Here is a 19,588-nt window from a genome sequence, read left to right on the forward strand (position 1 = left end):
TGTGAAAGTGTGACAGTTTGTCACTCTCTCACCCGAACAGCTTTCTTTAATCTTTGAACAACTCTGTCTGCTTTAACCTGGGTTGCGTTTAGCTCACAAAACCTGCTGCTGGAAGTCAGCTGTTTCTAAATGCTGGATCACACTGGTTGCATACGACTTTTTAATCTCCGATCCGCTTTTTTGCCATATTACACTGACTGCATATATAGGCTGCGACCACAATCCATGAAATTGCCGCCGAATAACTGCGTTGAAAAATAAACATGCGGTCTATCTCAGTCGGAGCTACGCAACCTTGTCCGACACGATTTTCTGTTGGATCAGATGCAAAATAGCATTCGGTGTGTTCTGGTCTTAAGGCGTGATGCTCTGTCCTGGGGTCCTGGAATGTAAAAAGGGACAAACATGGAAAAATACCACCGGACTTCATTTATTTCTATTGTTTAATATGTCTGAACATTCATCCATCTATCTGTTCTGTCTTTAAATGGGAACCAAATGAATTAACCAAATTAAACAAAACTCCGATAATTGGAGTAAATTTCTACCGTTGATATTTTAAATGTACAGGATCCCAGTTAGTCGTTCTTATTTCTACCCCTTGTTAAATCTAACACTCTGCCAATGTGAGTCATGTTGTTTCTCCCTAATGAACTGTAACAGCGCAGTAATTTGGCCTGGCTTGTGTCGGGGTGTTTCCTTCCAGTATTACTCAACATCCTCATTATTTTGTTATAATGAGGGAAATTTTATTGCATGTTCCAGTTTTAAGTTGCTCCATTGGAGTAGCTATAAAACTAACATTCATAGGTATCAGCTAAACAAACCCATTAAGAGTGGTACATAGGTTAGGGCTTTAAAGGAAATGTTATCCGGTGGTAAATATTTAAGCAGCCCTCCAGCACTGTGGCAGATATTCTTCACAGGGTCCTCCACCTGCAGCCAGGGTGTAACTGAGGAGCCACCAGGCCTGCAGGGAGGGGACGGGAAGTGTGGAGGGCAGCATACGGGTCATGGTGCTTTCATCCTCTTACTGACATGACAAAAAAAGTAAATGTCACCTGAAGCTGCATCCAGCTGGCATACGGCCTAGTTCAATCACCTTCCAGATATTTTCCAGAAGCTGCTGCTGTTCCCTGAATACTGAGAAGAATAACAACCAGGAGACATTTGATAAGAGAGAAGTTAAGAGATTTCTGACCTACTTCTATTAAACCCAGTAAAGACTCAAATGATTTACATCCAGATCTATATGTTTCGCAACACACAGATTTCCATTTCTGTATTGTGACTTAAGGGTGAAAAATCCCATCACAGATTAAATGTTTCAGTACATAAGAGCTGATACAGTGGGTAGGTGGGTCTCGCTTTAACATAGGAAATAGAGTATTAAGAAACCCTCTCTTAATGGTTCTTGTTTAAAATAAACTTTTCATCACTGAAGCCCTAACAAAATATGGAAGGTTTCATGTTGACCAAACTAAAAATTTTTCACCACAAAGATGGAGACTAAACAAACTGTTGAGCCCACAAACTGGATCCGCATTGTCTGGAGCGTTCAAAGTCGTGCTTTCCTCAAATGTAACGTGAGTTTTCAGAACATCACTAAATCCATAAACACAACAAATAGTTTGTGGAAGAACATGCTCTGACTAAAATAGGTTTTCTGGTTTGCATAAAAAGATGGTGTGTGTGATGCAAATTAACAGCTGTCATTCAAGATGGCTTCTGTGTGTAGAAGCGTATGGCGGAAGCAGCGTCATGCAATGGGGATGCTTTTCCCAACAGGGACAGAGTTGTCTTTCTGCAACCTGTGACTTGCTATCAGTCTGTGCATTGCCACACAGTATGGCGGATTGTCAGGTAGCAAGGATAGTCAGAACATCGGCCCCACAGAGGCCTCTCCTTAATGAGACTCGAGCCACCCAGCGAATAGGCTCAAAAGCATAAGCAATGGGATTTAGACACTTTAGTCCCTTTAGCTTTATCTTCCATCATACCGAATTTTCTAAGTATTGTACTGTTTTCTGGTCTTTCTAATGTATTAAACTTGTAGCTGAAGCATCGCATAACCCCATAACATCACAGCTTAGAGTACTGCAATATGGCGGCGCCCTTACCAAAAAATTAATATAATTAATTAATTATATTTTTCAAGTTTGTAATCTAATTATTAATAATAGACACAATTTCATAAATTGAGATAGTTTGGTTAACAGTTTGATTCCACTTTAAGCCAGAATCGGCATATAGCAAAATTACAGAGTTCAACCTTTCCTCTAGTTTTCCACAAGTGGAGAATGTGATACGTCTTACCAAAAAAAAAGCCAAATCTTGCAAGCAGATGTTCTTTTACCACATATGATCTAATTTCTACCCAGGGCAGACCCCCTCTCCCTGTATAACCCCATGTATGAAATAAGAACCAATTGTTAGTTTAAGCTTTTCCTTGCTGTTTGTTTGTTGTTTATTTGGCTTGGCCTGGAATGCCCCCAGACAACCAGCTCAGAAGTTTCTCCTTCCCTCTGTGAGATGTTTGCCAAATCATGAGGTTATTTATATGGTTGATAGGAGGGAGGCTGTAGCAGTTTGGCTTGTCATATAACTTTACAGCAGGAAATGACAAATGTTGAAAAAGTTGAGGCCAATTCTTTGTGGTTCTGCAAACGTGAAGCATCTGTGGTAGCACAATTTCTAAACCCACATGTAATATGCAGGTGTAGATTATGTGACCTTTGCAAAGACTTAGTCTCTACATTTAATACAAGATTATCTATTTCCCTTCCTTTTAAAACTTCTGTAAAACCTCTGAAATTAACTAAAAAAACAAACCTGTTCCTGTGAAGGCACCTGTTTAAAGGCTTCTTTCTAGTAACTTCACATTAACCACAAAACATGGTGAGATCTGTTTATATACACTGCTCAGAATAATTAAAGGGCTGCTATTGGAAGCCACACTGTTAAACTTTTGGCCACTAGGGACACTAAACCTGCAACTTTGAGGTTTCTATCCCCTTGAAAGTGCCTTTGAGCTTTCTTTTCTCAGTTCTTACCTCTGACAAAAACATATTTATTGCGCTTGATCTATACCAGCTAGAAACTCCTGACACCTGTTGTTGGTCTGCTGACCATAAATGTCACCTGCAACCAAACTGAGCCACATGTCCTCGTTTTACACGGCCAACCTTTTTAAAAAATGGCAGCCTAACTAGGTCTACGCAGCTTGGAAAACAGCTTTTAAGTTTGTGCACATTACTTTGTTGACCTAGAAATCACTTTTTTGGGTTTCCCCTTTAATTGACAGTCATGGTTTGTAAGAGACTGCTACAGGTCCTGATCTGTCTGTGTCCTGTGACCTGAACAGATGTGTGGGGTGAGATGTACAAAGAGCAGCTGAGACACCAATCATTAAATGTAATTAGGTCTAAAACAAACTGTGACGTATATGAAGTAGGACATCCAGTTGATCAGGTTTGTCAACAGCTGTTTCTCTAGAACTGACAAACCAAATGATCCAGGAATGATGCGATGGAGCAGGTTCTCTACCACAGTACCCTGATCGGATTCTACCTCTGCAAGAAGTTCAGTCATCAAATTGTATTATACTAAACAGTCAACTGTTTGGTTTATTCAACAAAGTGGAAGAGATTAGGAATGTAGGCTAGATGAAGATAGACACAGACTCCTATTGGCTGCTTTCTTTATTCACCCCTGAACTTGCATACAGATTTAGTAGAGTTTATTTGCTGGATGCTCATCTTGAAGCAACCAGGATCCATCTCTGATTTAAAGTCAGAGACTCACACCATGGAGGGACTTATATGAAATTGGTAACTACACACCCACAAAAGGTATGGTACTGACAGAAGATAATTGTTTTCATGGCCAGTCAGCTGCATCAAGGCCTTAATTCAACATGTGCAATGCAAGGCATAATTTGCAGGGATATAAAGCATGCTGCTTCTAAACTCTAGACCAATGGTGATGGGTTCTCAGCCTATATCTTGAAAACTGATAAAAGTTTCTGGGTTTGGTGCTTTCCTTTAAAAACTTGGAATAACCCTGTGTATAAAGCCAGGACAATATGGACAAGGATGATTGAGTTTGTTGTGACAAAGTTAAGTAGCCTGCAAGGAGGCATGGCTTCCACCTCAGGAATGTTTTTACAGAAGGATGTGGCCTTCTCATCCAACAATAGTGTCTGACCTCACATAAGAGAATGAAATGGAAACCCTATGGATTAACATTATGTCACTTGTGTGTGTGTAGGCAGATGAGGCAATATTTTGAGAAAAATAGTCTAATTTTTCTTCAAAGTGACAGCTGCTTTGATGTTCCATATCTTTGTCCAGAAATGAAATGTCGATATTAGTAGAGAAATTGCTTCAAAAGCATGTGGACGTTATTTTTTAAGTAATTTTAATAAGATAATGTTTTGGATTTCTACTCTGGAACTCTTGCTCAAACTGTTTCACCAACACAGCAATATGCTTTACATCAGGGGTCGGCAACCCAAACCGTTCAAAGAGCCATATTGGACCAAAAATAAATAAATCTGTCTGTAGTCTTATATAAGTAACATATGGCAACATGGGCTCTAAGTGTATTAGCCCACTAGAAAAAAGGACTATGTGGGTTTAAATGTATAATAACCACTAATGATTAATGTTTATACTGGAGCAAATGTCAAATCACGTGACTACTCGGCTGTATTTGGTGCTTTGGGTTTAAATTCCATTACAATATTAATTTGCTAGGTTTTGTTGCATTGATGACATCATAGAAACACGATAATGAAATCAGATTTTTGGTAGGTATTATATTTATTTTGAGGATTTTGGGGAAATAAAATGGCATAAAGTTCACATACCTGCATCAGAGCGCTACCTGTTTGATCTGTGAATGGTTTTCCATGCTTGCAACAAATCTAGCAGCAGTAGTGGAGTTTGGAGATACAATCCACTTCTTAAATCTATCTTTGCGCTCCTCTAATTTATCCAGAATTACTGAAATCACTCTTTTCTCTCACTCCTAACTTGGTGGTAGGCTGCAAATTTAGCATGCCTTCCCTGAAAATGCCTTTCCAAATGACTCTTTTCATTATTTGACAACTTCTGCATTGGTAATTAAAGCAAATTATTCGGTCTATTTCGTCTTCGGTCTATTCTTCTTTTGAATCCTCTGTTCTCATCAGCTATCCCTATGTGGGGTCCATGGCCCGAGACAGACCTGCTGCTTTGTTTACGACAGCCACCTGTCTGGCACCGCGCCGCGCTGAAACCTCTGTTGCAGGCTTTGACGCAAATCTCCCTTGACCGAAATGTTTAAGCTTATTGTTTACATTTATTTATTATACAAATTTTTACAGCATTGGAAAACACAATGAACGTTTGTTTGACCTCCTGCACACCATGTGAAAACAAACAAACAAAAAATTCCATCTTTTTCCATTTTCATTCATTTTTGAAAAAGCTCCAGGAAGCCGCAAGGGGGGCGCTAAAGAGGGTTGCCGACCCCTGACCTAGGAGGACCTAAATAGATAACTGCATTCAAAAATCACCTTCACCTGCTGCCTGACCTACCTTTGTCTTAGTAGAAAAATTCTATTTCTGCGTGTGAAAGTATTCCCTTGAGGTGTAGTAGAACAGCAGAAAACCAATAGGCCCAACAGTTTGCAGTTGTGTTTTAGGTTGTAGGCAGTAAAGGTTTTGCATGCAGGTGGCAGTGCATTCATCTGAGAATAAACTGTTCTTCTGGATATCCTGCTAGATTGATGAGTTGATTAAAGAGTGAAAATCTCCCAAAGAAATTTAAATGTCTTATGGAAAACAAAGAAATGCAAGTGGAAAGCAATTACTTTAAAGAAACGCAGAATAACAAGTCTTGTCAGTGAGGAGTGGCAGCAAGATCAAGGATCAAGAGAAAATGCCCTATTAGCAAGCTGATGACACGCTTTGATTAAATCTGACTGACTTTTTTTCTCGTCTCAGTACTATATGCACCTCTAAAGATTCATTTGATGATACACATTCATTGATGATATTGTGGCTTTTTCATTTCAAAATACCCACTCCTCTCCATGTGAGCTTAAGCATCTTAGACATTAAAGATATAGATTAGGGGGCAGGAATTAAGTCCAGCTGAAGTCCATCCAACCACACAAATAAACCATTAATGTCCAGGGCATTAATAGAAGATTGTTTTGTCTAATGTTCCTTTGTGATTACAATATAATTATGTTTCATCTGCTTTTTTATTTTTTTACCTTCTCTCCAGCTCTATAATCAGACCCAAAAGCTCACCTTAAACACCACAGAAAGTTCTAGTTACTAGGCTAAAACACTCTAGTACTTATTCTCCCATGTCTCTAATGAGTCACTTCTTGAAACATGTGGCTCAAATTACCCTGCAGCATGCTGAGATTTCCTTCTCATCTCATACCTTGGCTTTTATGCATGGAACAATGGCTGTGAGCCTTAAGATGAATGCTCTGTCTGCCAGGAGCTGCATCTTGTTGTCATCCTCTGTACCGAGTTTAAATAACACTTTTTTCCATTTGCCTGCCATGCTGTGTTCCTGTGCCTAGGGAAAGCCTGCGTCCTCAAATGCCTGCTGGATATCCATAAAATGTTCAGAGAGAACGACCCGGCCTACATACTGAATGACCTGTACATCTCTGACTACTGCATCTGGATCCAGAGGGTCAAGTAAGTTTGCGCTTGGCTTATAGATCCGGAGGGAATTCCCTTCAGAGTCGTGGGAAGTGCCACTCAGCTCCTACGAAACATCAGTGATTTAGATTGTGGGTCTAGCCGAATGATTTGTGTCCGCAGGGACAGTTCAAGAGTGCAAGCTAGTCAATCCAGTTTTCTCTGTTTTAGTTGGTTGCTGTACCTACAGTCAGAGCTGCAGTGGATGGATTTATAGCAACACGTTTCGAAGTTAATAAGCTAGATCTTAATCCATTTGAAAAGACTTGAAGATATATGTTCTCGGATTCCCTCCACCCAATCTTGAGGAGAAGAGTCGTCAAAACGGACATTCTGTAGATGTGCTAAATAAAAGACTTTACATTTTAAACTGCAGCAACGTGTGGTTCTACAGATTTGACTTGTGGGACAAAATCTAAATGCAACCATGCTTTTTATATTCTTATGAATTCTGAAAATTTTGCATTTATTTCCATTAACTGTGATGTACTTTTTGGTATCCCAGTGAATGGTATTGAATTTGTTGAGTTTTAATTTTCAGGGCTTTTAAACACTTTAGTTAGGTGGTGTTGTTCTAGAAGCCTAAAATCCAGAATCACCACTTGGCTCTCCAACGATCCAGGTTCAAAGGCTCTCCTTCTCCTCGTCCATGTTTAAAAAGCACTTACACGTCTTGAAATGTAAGCCCGCAAGCACATTTCTCAGTAATGAGCTCCTTTTCACTCTTGGCCAAAGTTCAGCAGGGTGGTGTGCTCATCTGGAAAAAAGCCCAGTTGAAAAATGTGCTCCTGATGTTGTAGGCTCGGCGCCCAGATGCAGAGATGAAAACAGGTCCCCGGGGATTTACTGCAGCCCCCCACCCCCACTGTTATCATTCCCCCCCCCCCCCCCCCCCCCCCCCCCCCCTCCCCCCCCATCAGACTTCGTCCAGTTAAAGTGTTGAGTTCTGCTCTGAAAATATTTCAAACACTGGAATGTAAGAAATCAGCAGCAGGATTTGGGGTTGAAGGTTCATGGCCTCGAGGAAGGCTAATCTGGATTATTAGGCTGTAAATTCATGTTTGTGAAAACGTCAGAGATTGCTGCCGTTTACCAGGCTTCATCCCCTTCTAAAAGGAACCATAGAAATTCCTGATGTTCAAGTCAAGAATCATTTTGGCACAACTACAAATGATTTACTTGTGTTGGATAGTTGCACATATAGATAATTATATGTTTATATTTATTTTTTGAAGATATGTTTTAACAGTTTTAACAAATAAGAACTATCCAATCTGATGGTAATGGTAAGATATGATCAAAGATGGCCACATTCAATTTAATGTGACTCTTAGGGATTATAATGTATGATGATGTGAATGTTTTTTGATTTCTTGTATTTGTTTTACTTAGCGTATCGACCTCTGTTTTCTCTTGACACCGCAATGAAATCTTGGTAAAATTTTTCAAAAGACCCACCATCTCCATATTTAAAGTCGTAGGGAAATCATATTTAAATGTCAAATCGTTCTGGCTTAAACATGTATATAAATGTACTCTTTATCAGGCGATATTGTCCCAAAATTTGAAAAATTTCTATTTTAAAGAAAATCCTATCTTAAAATCAGTTTTTTTTTTTTTTTCGTTATTTAATGTAGGCCAGTTAGTTATACGTCAGCTTGTACACCTAAATTTGGCCAATCATATATCAATGGTCATCTGTCAATCAAATTTTGTTGGTCATCTTGATTAATATGTCGCAACTAATATACGCAACGGTTGAAATAAGAAATAAGAATAATTTACTTTACCACTGAGTTCTGTCCCAGTGTTCAAAGTGATGGACATCTGTGTCGTTGGCAGGCGTTTAGCTAACAGAACTGGCACCGTTGCGAGGCAAGGGCTCAAACAGACAAGAAACGGCTGCCGCCCTGGCGTCCTCTTCCACACATCTTCGTCCTCATTTTTTCTTCTAAATGAAAAATGTTTGACGAAGGAGACTCATCCAAGACCTCCGACAAAAATCTCTTCTCCTCTTGCATGTTACTGCTGCATAGCGTTCCTTGTCATTGTCATTTACATCGCAAACCAGTTTTGCTGGTATGCTTCTGCACCGTCTGTGTGGAATTTTTAGGGACGCACAGCAGTTTCCCGCCAAAGCGCAAAGGGGAGCCTATTTGAGAACTGACAAGAACTTCGGCAGATGGTCACGAGAACTTTGTTTTGCAATAGACCTTGACATCTTTATATAATTTGTCTGAGGCATCGTACAAGTGGTTGTACTTACGAACCTCCTCAATTAACCTTTCGTCGTAGTTGTCCATTGTTTTTAGAAATGGCGGGCCCTGGCACCGAATTGAGAAGGACGACCACACAGACTGCCGGAAAGGCATACCAAGGTAGCCTGGGTGCCAGTCCGAACTTAGTCCCGCCCACAAGGTTTGAGTTCGGGGAAGTTCGGTCTGGCTCTGCTCCATAGTAGCGCGAGTATTATAGCCCACTGTCAGGCGATCCAATCAAATTGTCAGGGCGGGCTTTATACGATGATGGACAGATGATCAAGAGTAACGTAATCAACCACGTGACCAAAGCGCGCTTGGGTGACAACAATAATGGCTGCCGCTGGAGAGTTTGGGTGAGTAGATTCTGCTATTAGGTCTGTTCTAGAAGATATCGACAGCAAATTAATTTTAAAAGAGGAACAGAGAAACGCGATCAAGTCTCATCTTCTTATTCTAGGCGTGAAACTGCACGCTTTGATTTTTGTGGACAACAACTATGCCTCGCTTAACATACGTCACGCACTCCCTTGCTCTTATTGGTTGTAGATCTATCCAATTGAGTGCAGAGGCATTTTTTTTCCTGGTTCGTTCGAAACACGCCCCATAATCACAGCTCTATGGAGCAGTATCAGACTCATATTCTGACTAGAATTGAGTCGGACTACGTCAGGCTAATACCAAGGACCAATCATAGCTGCTTTTTGTCTGCGCACTTCCGCTTGTAGTCAGGATTTTTTTTTACAGAGACAGATTTGACAGTTGCAGAGGCTATGTGTCAGAAGCATAAATTGGCCTTTTGTCAACAATTTAGTGCTACTGTAATTTCGTGCAATGTAATTTCCCATTGGGAACCTACTGGCACTAAGTTTCTAACTCGTTAGCAAGATGTTTCCAAGACACCGGCCACAATCAAATTTGCTTGCAAACCTTCCGCCACAACAATCCCGCCCCCTTGAGAAACAACCAATCACATTCACATTATCTACTCGTGTAAAGTCGTGTACCACTCGGGAGAATTCGGAAATGCAACGGTTGGAACAGTCGATTCCCTACCACTTAAAAAAAACAAAAAAAAACAAAACACATGCACAACCCTGTACCTGAGAGGGAACACCTGTTAAACACATGTGAGAGCATGCACAAGCCCATTTCTCCTTGTGCACGCTCTTTGTAAAAGTTGCTGTTTGCATCATTAATACAAGCTTACTCTCCAAAAAAATATTTGCTATTTTTCCACTATGTCAGACTCATCTCCGGTAAGTGAAAATTGGGACTAGCTCGTGGGACGGCCCTACATAAACATATCACCAGAATGATTGACAATTATGAAGACCGCTTATTTTGATGATCCACTTGGAAAAAATTATATCTTGTCTGAATATCAACTTTTTTTCAATACAAATACCCTGGTTCCATTTTTTCCAGGCAGATATAATCCACTCAGCTCTTGAGCTTGATTTATAACTTCAACTCATTTGTGAACGTTCATTTACAACCTCCTAATGACTCTAGCATATGCTTTATTTCTCTTCTTCACACAAACACCCACACACACCGTTCCTCTGAGCATACGGAGCAGCTGAAGCTCTGTCAGCTCACAGAAAAAGTCAATCAGTCTCTTATCTGCTGAGGGGCACCGACCGCAGCGCCGCTGCTCCTCCTCGCTCGTTCTCCTCACTGCACCCTGGAACTTAATGTCAGCTTGACATGCTGACTCCAGCTATGCTCCACATCGATTATTAAATGGATTAGCTCTTTCTCTGGCAGCACTAAGCACGGACTCTATTGTTACATCTCTGTTTGATAGAGACTGTTACAGGCTGTCGTTGGGAGGGAAAAAAGATATCCTGGTTGAAGTGTTTCTATCACCTTCAGCCACTTGAGAGAGAAACTCTCCAAGCTTGACGGCCTCTTTCTCCTCCTTTAAGGTTGTGCGCTCTGGCTCACTCTCTAAAGAGATTTCCTACAATCTGCCAGCATGTAGAAATCTGCAGAGGAGTCTGACCTCTCTTGAGGTTTACAGCAGACTAACCTCCGCTTGCACTATTTGTGTCGTCTGACAGGTTTGATGACAGATCATGTCAGCCTTTTTTCCCTAGTGTGACATATTCCCCCAAGATCAGTCTTCCTCCATGCTTCATGGTGAGATGAGACGTAATGGATCCCCGGTCATATGATGCCTCTATCCTGTCATTGCCCACCGCCTACAAAGCAGAAGCGATCATCTGCGCCTGATGGACGTGCGATTAATGGATGTTTGCTGGCTGCGGGGGCGGCTTGATTTATCTAATCTCCTGCCGGTCCCACGGGCATTTCTCCTTCTAAAGTTCCACCGACTGCCAGGATGTCTGTCTCAGATTTACAGCCTTGTAAAGACTTCCTCGTGATTTAAGACCGCAGGGCGGGGGATCTTCCTTATTGTCGCATGGAGTGAGTGAGAGGAGTGGAGTGTGTGGCCTCTCAGCAAACGGTGCATCAGGCCAACACTTAGAGCTTAGAGATCCCTGCTCCAGAACTCGACTCCCTTCCTTTGTGGGGAAACTCCTTATACTTCCTCCTTGCTAGCTTTGTTAGATCACAATTATAACTACATTATCTCAAGTCTCCAATTATAACTTCCTCTCCATCTCATTACTTCCAGCAAGTGATTTTGAAAGCTAAAGACACCTGCAGAGTTGCTGGATAGATCTTATCTTTTTTTTTTTTTTACTCCCTTTATCCAGGATTGGAGTAATGCCAGCATATATTTTTACAGCAGCCAGAGATAAAAAGCTTGTAAGCCCAGGGTGGTGTTAACTGTGCCTTAGCTGAAACAGGTCGGTGGTTCTTTCCCAAACACCCATGTACCTTTTTTAATTGGGGTGGTTTCAACCACCTGATGACTTGTTCATCCATTGGGCTCAAAAATAATTCATGAATTTCTGGCTTGGTAAAAGTATTCATACCTCCTTTGAACTGCCATGGATCCAAACTCCACACAGTAAGACTCTGCTTCCTCCATGTGTTGCCCTGTTGTGCAGTGTTTGCGCTGTATCCAGTTTTTTCCCCACATAGTTTAGTAAAAATATCATCTTACCAGACCACCGGTTTCCCACATAGTTGTTTTGTCCCCTACATAGTTTCGGGCAAACGTACTTCTATGGAGCTATTCCAGGGACTGCTTGCATTGGCATCGAACAGGGGATTTGGCATTGTAAAATAAAACACTGAAAAAATAAATACTGAAAATTGAAATACTGAAATGTCGAACACTAAAAAAATCAAGCATTCCCTCTAAAAATGTGATAAAGCAGAAAGCCCCTTCAGAGTACCCCTCATCATCTACCTGCAGTGAACTTATGGGAGGTTTTGGTTCAAATACTGCAGCATCGTCACAATTTCTTTTTTATGTCAATGCTGGCTGTCAGTGGTTAAATGTCCAGTGGCCATATTAAACAGTGCATTGTGCTCCCATCTTTCTAGACCGTATGTCTCTGCAGCTACTCCAGAGCTGCCATGGGCATCGTTTATTTATTCAATCCACTTCAAAATAATTTGGTGTACTATTAATTAAAAGTCCAGTAAAACCAATGGAAGCTTGTAGGTGTGGGAGCCCAGTAACCCCTCAGAGTTGCCAGGCTGCTTTTCTGACAAATGCTCCCATACCCTGACTGGCCAGGTTGGTAGACAACCTTGTCCAATGTTCTATGACAAACCCTCATAGAGCTTCCTAGAACTGTGGGATTTGCACTCAAACGCCATTAATTAGTAGGTATTCTATTCAGGGGCATTAAATTAAAGGAGGTTTAACGCATGTGTTTGAGAAATGCCCTTATTGTTTTGCTTCTGCTCAGCCATTTTAAAAGTAAGTATAAAATTTTGCAGTCTACAACATTTTAAAATGTTTCAAGTGTATGAACTGTCTATAAGGGGCTGGTATTACAACGTGTAGGGGAGAAGACAGTAGACAGATTAAAAGAAGAAATGCTTGTGCCATAAGATAATTGTAAATGGGAGGTGAGAGATGTGCATGGTCAGAAACAATGCTTGCTGTTTTCTCTCTTTAGAAAGGGAGTGAGAGGAAACCAATCAGAAGCACATGAAACAACAAAGTGCACAGCTAAGGTGGAGTGACAGACGTTCTTTTCCTCTGAAGGATGCAGCAGCCCTCTGAAATCACTGTCCTCCTCCATCCACCCATTCTCGGCGAGTCGCAGGTGGTTTTGTCAGCTGTTCGGCCACAGGGAAAAACATCTGGTGCTTTAATAGCTGGGAGCCTCTGAGGGCAATGAGATGAAGCATCGGGGTCAGCGTGTTAGCTAAAGCTTGCGGTTAAATGCCTTGGGAGCACATGAGCTCAGTACTAACATCCACCCCCTACTCTGCCAAGCGTGGATCATTATTTCGCCCCGAAGATATTTTTTTGTCACTGAAAAGAAAAAAAATCCCATCAGTTAAATCCCTACAGTGGCTGGTGTTTGTAAAATTCTTTCGATTTTCTCTCATTTGTTTCCCAGCAATAAGCTGAAATTGACTGGGATAACTGACCTTCTGGTCTTTGATCTAAATATTCCCCCTCTGTTAAAAAAAATGACTCCATCCTTTCTTAATACAAAGGTTTAAAAGATGTTCTCAATTTTACCTCAGCTATATAAAAATGAATGAAGTTCACATTATTTATATAGTGGCAAATTATAACACATCATTTGAAGACAATTTACAGACAGGTTTGTAAAAGCAGACATTACCCAGGAACCTGCCCTTTTCATGTAAAACATACCTCTTGGTTGTTGAGCTTTATGTGGCATTCACATTAACACGCATATTCAAAAATCAAGCTCTTGTTTGTACCCCCACAAGGAGAATGAAAAGTGGTAGGACTAAGCTTTATTTATTTGTATAAAACCTTTTATAAATGCTAAACTTTAAACCTGAATTTAAAGATAAGTACTCTGTGTGTAAAATACCAGGCCATGACCCCTTTCAATTGTTCTTCTAAGGAAATTGAACTGATTGTCAGAGTTGCTCCTTCTGGATGGGCATGTGGCAACAGCAGCTATTGCTTTGTATAGTGTCACTGACTTTAAAGCAGTCCCTCACACCGAACGTGCATGTAGCGACAGTGGAGAGAAACAAAACCCTCCGCTTTAACAGGAAGAAACCTCCAGCAAAACTAGGCTCAGTGTGAGTGACCTTCTGCAGGGGCCGACTGGGGTTCAAGGAGACAGCAAACATACAAAGGAGCAAAGCAGCACCGATCCATAACTACTCTGTTAAAAAAGGTAACTGTAATCTACTTCCATACAGTGGCTTTAAAGAAAAAGAAAACAGTTCATGGTTTTCATTTTGACAGGATGAAATGGAGCACATACAGTTAGACAGAGTAAAAGCTATAGCCACAGCTACATCTAGGAGAGAATGAGACCAAACACTAGAAGTAGGCCCAACTCTATCATTCATAGTTAGTGTTTGATGGCAGCAGCCCAGATGATGCCTCCCTTCAGGATGCAGCGACAGCTAAACTGAGCACCAGGCCAGATGAGGAGAAAAAGCAGAAAGAACACAAAGTTAGAAGTTGAACCAAGAAATGATACACAACGGGAGAAAATAAATAAATTGCAGCAGAGTAATGACAACTTGTCAATGAACCGATTCCACCATGGCATTATTTATTGAATAGAGATTAATCCAGAAGTGAATCAGTAGCTTGTTGAAAATATGTGTAATTTCCACCCAGCTTGCCAAAAGGCTCATCACAGCATTTTATTCCCTGGAAGGTCTGGACTTGAACTGGGCCATTTTTTTAAAAACTCCATTGTTCATTTTTGGGGAGAATGCCTCATACTTTAACCTACTGAGGATTTTTTGGTCGTCTCTGTGGCTGTAAGGAGTCCACAGTCTGTGGCTACACAACAACACCAATCCTCACCCTTCCACTTCCATGTTTGACAGTTGAAATGCTGGGTTTTGGTGTTACCAAAGAAGACAGTTTTTGTCATGGCCAACCCTATTCCCAACGGTCTCATCAGTCCTGAGAATTACTTCCCAGAGGTCTTGTAGTTTATTGAGATGCAGGACATTTTATAGTATAGAATTTCCAGCAGTTAAAAAAGGTGCGCAAGTTAAGTTTCAAAGGAATCCATCGTCTCCAGCTGTTTCCTTTCTAAAAGTCTGGGTTTTTACAAGCTTTCCTCATCCAAGGACTCTGTATTGTTTAGGGTTTACACCAGCGACTCTTCATGATAGATTTTTTGTTTAGGGCTCATCCTCCCAGGTTCAATAAGGTATTAAAAAGTCAGTCAAAGAGTGGGATCCAGTGTCCTTCACATGCAGGCACTAATATGCTTGTTGAGAATTAGCAGTAGCGGGCCGCATCACTCAGCCGTCAAATGGTCATCCTGGATACTGTGAAATGGATAATGGAGCTGCTCTATCTGATGTTACCCTGAGCTGTGATGGAGATTCTGACAATATGCTGATGGGTCCTGCTGGGAAGAACAAAGACCCAAATGTCCCTAATCTAACAAGGATAAGCAGTACAGATTTCCTCTCAGCATGGAGCCTCTCCGGATTTAGTCCTTAATACACATGCTCAGTTTAAACACAGACAACTGCGCCTGCATAATTGGTTCCTCTCATGTTTGAAGTGCACTCCATTTAATACAATTGATTAGGATGTTTGTTATGTTAGTCTTAGTTGCTCAAAGGCTGGTGCTTTGAAATGGAAACATTTAAACAAGTATATCAAACATTTTGAATTCTGAAACGGATAAATAGCAGCAGGGTTGGACTCGAACAGAATGTGAGAAATAAAAGGAAGAAGCAGAAATCAAAGAACTTTACATAGTTTACAGTAAATATTAATTATACTACTATTCAAACCGTGCAATGTTGCTTTAGAAGAAAGATACTTTAAAAAGTCAAATCTGAAGTTTGTGGGGCTTTTTGGGGGCCCCGACAACTAACTGAAGACAATAGTAATTTCCTCATTTCTGAAGCAGGAAATTTAGACAAAGCACTTCCTGATTTAACCAGGAAAAGTAAGTGTTTTTAAAACCCTCTCAGTCTTTCACAGTTGTATTGCAAAGCTGTTCCCCTCACTCCTACTCAGGGATAAGTATTGGCATTAGTGTTGACGATCCATCTCACGATACTTGGGTCACAAAACTATATTATCACCATATATTATAATATTTCTATATATTGTAATATTTTACCCTGCTATCAAAATGAAATGTACAGATAAAAAAAAAATGCAATTGCTCTATTTGTTCATCAGAATCCATTTTGGTTTGGGTTTGACTCCACGTCTTCAATTGTGACTGCCTCAACTACAGAAAAGATGCTGCGCCGCACAGCCTAAGGGCTCCACAGTGCCATCTACCTGAGTGGCAGTGCAGAGGTTGCCCATTTTCTCTTTGTTTTAAGTTAGGATGTTTTTTATAATCGATATTAGGAACTGAAATATCAATATTACTTTTAGCAGCCAAAAATCACAATATATCGCCAAATTCTTTTTTTTCCCCACATCCCTCCTGCTGCTTCTGACCTACTTACCAAATCGGCTAATTTTTTAAGTTTGTATTATTTGTTTGATTTCTTTAAGCTGGTGCCTGCTTAGCCAGATCAAGGAAAGTTTAGGAGGTGATCAATTCTAACCAGTTGGATTTGTGCAACAAAGAGAGACATTTTGGCATTCTTAATTGGAAGTAATGGCAGAGGGATGAAGAGCCTTTAGGAAATGAAACATGTTTTGACAAAAAAATCAAATCTGAATATATGGAAGCCCCATAGCCGCGGTAAAGTCGGATAGAGCATCTGTGATGCTGTGGGACTATGTGTCCTCCATGACCCTGAGATGCTAATTAGAGTAAACGTTATCATGAGGGAAGTTTACAAACAGATATTGCATAAAAGCTGTAATCTGACCTTCCTGCAAGATCATGATCCAAAACAAAGCAATGATTACCTAGATTCAGCATCAACCTTCTTCCATGGCCATTTCAATCACCAGGAGTAAACCCTTTAGAAAACCAAGCAAAGTCCAGGTAAAGCTTGACCAGAACTCTGGATGCGCGATGGAGATTCCGCAGTGCAGAACTCTCTCTCTTTGAAATTGGAAAATGGTACAGGATAAAACTAGAAGCTGTCCTGTTAGGGGAATGAACATTCATATAGTTTACTGTTTCAAAGCAGAGCACTGGTTTTGGTAAAGAAACAAAGAAGTGTGATGATCAAGGGTTCTTCTTCTTTGCTTTCCTATTATTTACACGAAAAAAGATTCACCATCCTTCCAACAAAAACCACACTGGTTCAGCATCCTTTAGTCCCTTGATCCCGGTCCTGTAGTCTGAACGGTACAATAGCTCTTCTTCGGCAGCTTTGAGACTGATCTCAAACAATGTCTCAGTGGATAAAGTCATTTCATATCTGGAATGCTTATCAGTGTCTGAGGCCGCGCTGGTATTCAGTCACACTGAAGGATCGCAGCTCCCAGTTGTCAGCCTTTATCCCCTTCAGCTAGTGAATGAAGCCTTTCACGAGCCTCTCCAAGGGACTGCGGTGATTATATTACACAGATTTATACATCCAAGGACAAGCTTTATCTGACATGTTTTCAAGAGCACGGGCTCGCTGAATGAGCCGCTCTCAGAGCAGACACTAGGCGGATGAGAGAAATGTTAGACTGTAATTTAGCTCTGCTTCACAGACGGTCACACCGACGAGCTCTCTTCCCTTTTTCCCACAAAGACTTTGGCAGATGGAGGCGTCTTTGTCTCAGCAAGTTTTCAAACCTAGGGAAAAAAAAAAAAAAAAAGCCTTCCCTTCACCGTTTAATGAAGGCGAGCCACAACAGCGGTGTGGTAATGACCGGATTGTGTACAACATTATCCCTCCCCCCCCTGGACGGAGCCTTTGTATCCACCGCAAGCAGAGCTTCTCCCACCACAGAGCGAGGGAGGGGAGAGAAAACAAGCGCCCCTTTCCGACGCTAACTCAATAATGACTTCCCACGGGGGAAAGATAATACAGAGCTGTGTTTGAAGTGGCTCTACTGCAGGAGGCCCCTCTGCTCCAGCCTCGCTGCTGAATGCCCCCACATGGGTTTTATAGAGCCAGGGCCCATCACAGGATACCTATAGGCTCCCTCGGTCCTCGTCCTCATCAGCAAAGGTCACCATTGTATCTCTGTGTTCCCCTTTAAATCTCTGAAAACACAACAGGGTGGTTAGAGCAGTTAGCAGTGCACTTGTGCTCTGTTGCAAGTACCCGGTTCGATCGCCACAGCCTCAATTCTGGGTTTCTGAAAAAAACCTTTAGCCCCACACTGCTCCCCAGGCGCCGCACAATGGCAGCCTACGGCTCCCCAAGGGGATGGATTTAATGCCGAGAATGAATTTTCCCGTTGTGGGACAATAAAGGGATTTACATTTCTTATCTGAGATCATTCAGGTCAGCGATATTATAAAATCTTCAATTTGTTGCTGTTAGCATTTTGGAGAATTTCGCCTAGTGCCATTTATACTCCATCCAAATGTCTAAATATTAAGTTGGCATGAAAAATGGCAATCTGATCAGATTCTGATTGTTGCATTGCTCTCCCAGAGAAAAATAAATAAATAAATCTGCATTTGTGGAGCTAAGCCTGCAGAGATCATGTGACAGAGCAGAGGCTGCAGAAGGACATCAGGTCTCCCTGTTACACTGTGGCTGTTTGTTAGAAGGACATCACACAACCTAAACTACTGTTTTCCAAGCTCTGCATCAAATAAAAGATAGTTAAGTATTTAAACTCTCATAGAGGTCATTTAAATGTCTATACACAACCCACTACCACATTTGTCAGTTTAATTTACCAAAACCTGAGCTTATTTATAACACGTTAAAAAAATAACAATAGAAACTACTCAAATACTTGTTCGATTAACTGATTAATAAATCAGATGGCAAAAGGCACTTAAAAGGAGACTTTAATTTTAAAAAGCTTAAGCAATCCTACTTGAACAGTTCTGGATGGACAATGAAGAGGATTTTCCATCCTAAATAGAAGCTGTATATAAATCTATTGTACAGGTTTGGCTTAGGTACTGCACTGAGTTTGTTGGATTTTTACTATAAACCTTACAGTCTTGTCTACCAGTTTTATTCAATTACCAAACGATTTGACAATTATTACATTAATTAATCCAATTGTTTCAGTCCTACTAGAATCTAATTATATGTGGGAAAAAAAGCAACTTGTAAACAGCCAGATTATCTTTTCTGCTTTAGAATCCTCTAAAACATCTTCTATAAAGTGTGTGCTAGAACAAAGAGTGTTCTGGCCCCCGGCCTCCATCTCCTGTTTGCTTTCTTCTCCTTTCTCACTGTTCAAGAAGGGAAAAGGAATGTGTGTTGAAAAGAAACAAAGATGCAGAGGAAGAATGAGATCTGTTTACACGGTTCCCCTTTAGGTCTTAAGTGAATGTGCAGCGTCTACATGCTGCTTCCACAAACACCATTCACCAGAACAGGGGCCTCATTAGGACGGCCCTGTAATGAGGGGTGCTCAGCAGTGGGTTAATTGGGCCAAAGAGGGCAAGAGGTGTAGAGTGTGTGTGCATATGAATGGTAGAGGGAGAGTAGCCTGCACACACA

At 41.0% G+C, this 19,588-nt stretch overlaps 1 protein-coding gene across 2 annotated transcripts in view; it reads left to right on the top strand.

Annotated features, from left to right (window-relative positions):
• The window catches only part of shq1 (SHQ1, H/ACA ribonucleoprotein assembly factor), a 47,442-nt gene that overhangs the window by 23,493 nt on the left and 4,361 nt on the right, over nucleotides 1–19,588 (top strand). For both annotated transcript variants that reach the window (XM_015370948.1, XM_015370949.1), the window contains exon 11: nucleotides 6,587–6,707. In XM_015370948.1, coding sequence (XP_015226434.1) covers nucleotides 6,587–6,707 — 121 coding nt within the window. The remainder of the gene's footprint in view (nucleotides 1–6,586; nucleotides 6,708–19,588) is intronic.

This window comes from Cyprinodon variegatus, unplaced genomic scaffold (assembly GCF_000732505.1).
Source record: "Cyprinodon variegatus isolate N-32 unplaced genomic scaffold, C_variegatus-1.0 Scaffold51, whole genome shotgun sequence".
NCBI lineage: Eukaryota > Metazoa > Chordata > Actinopteri > Cyprinodontiformes > Cyprinodontidae > Cyprinodon > Cyprinodon variegatus.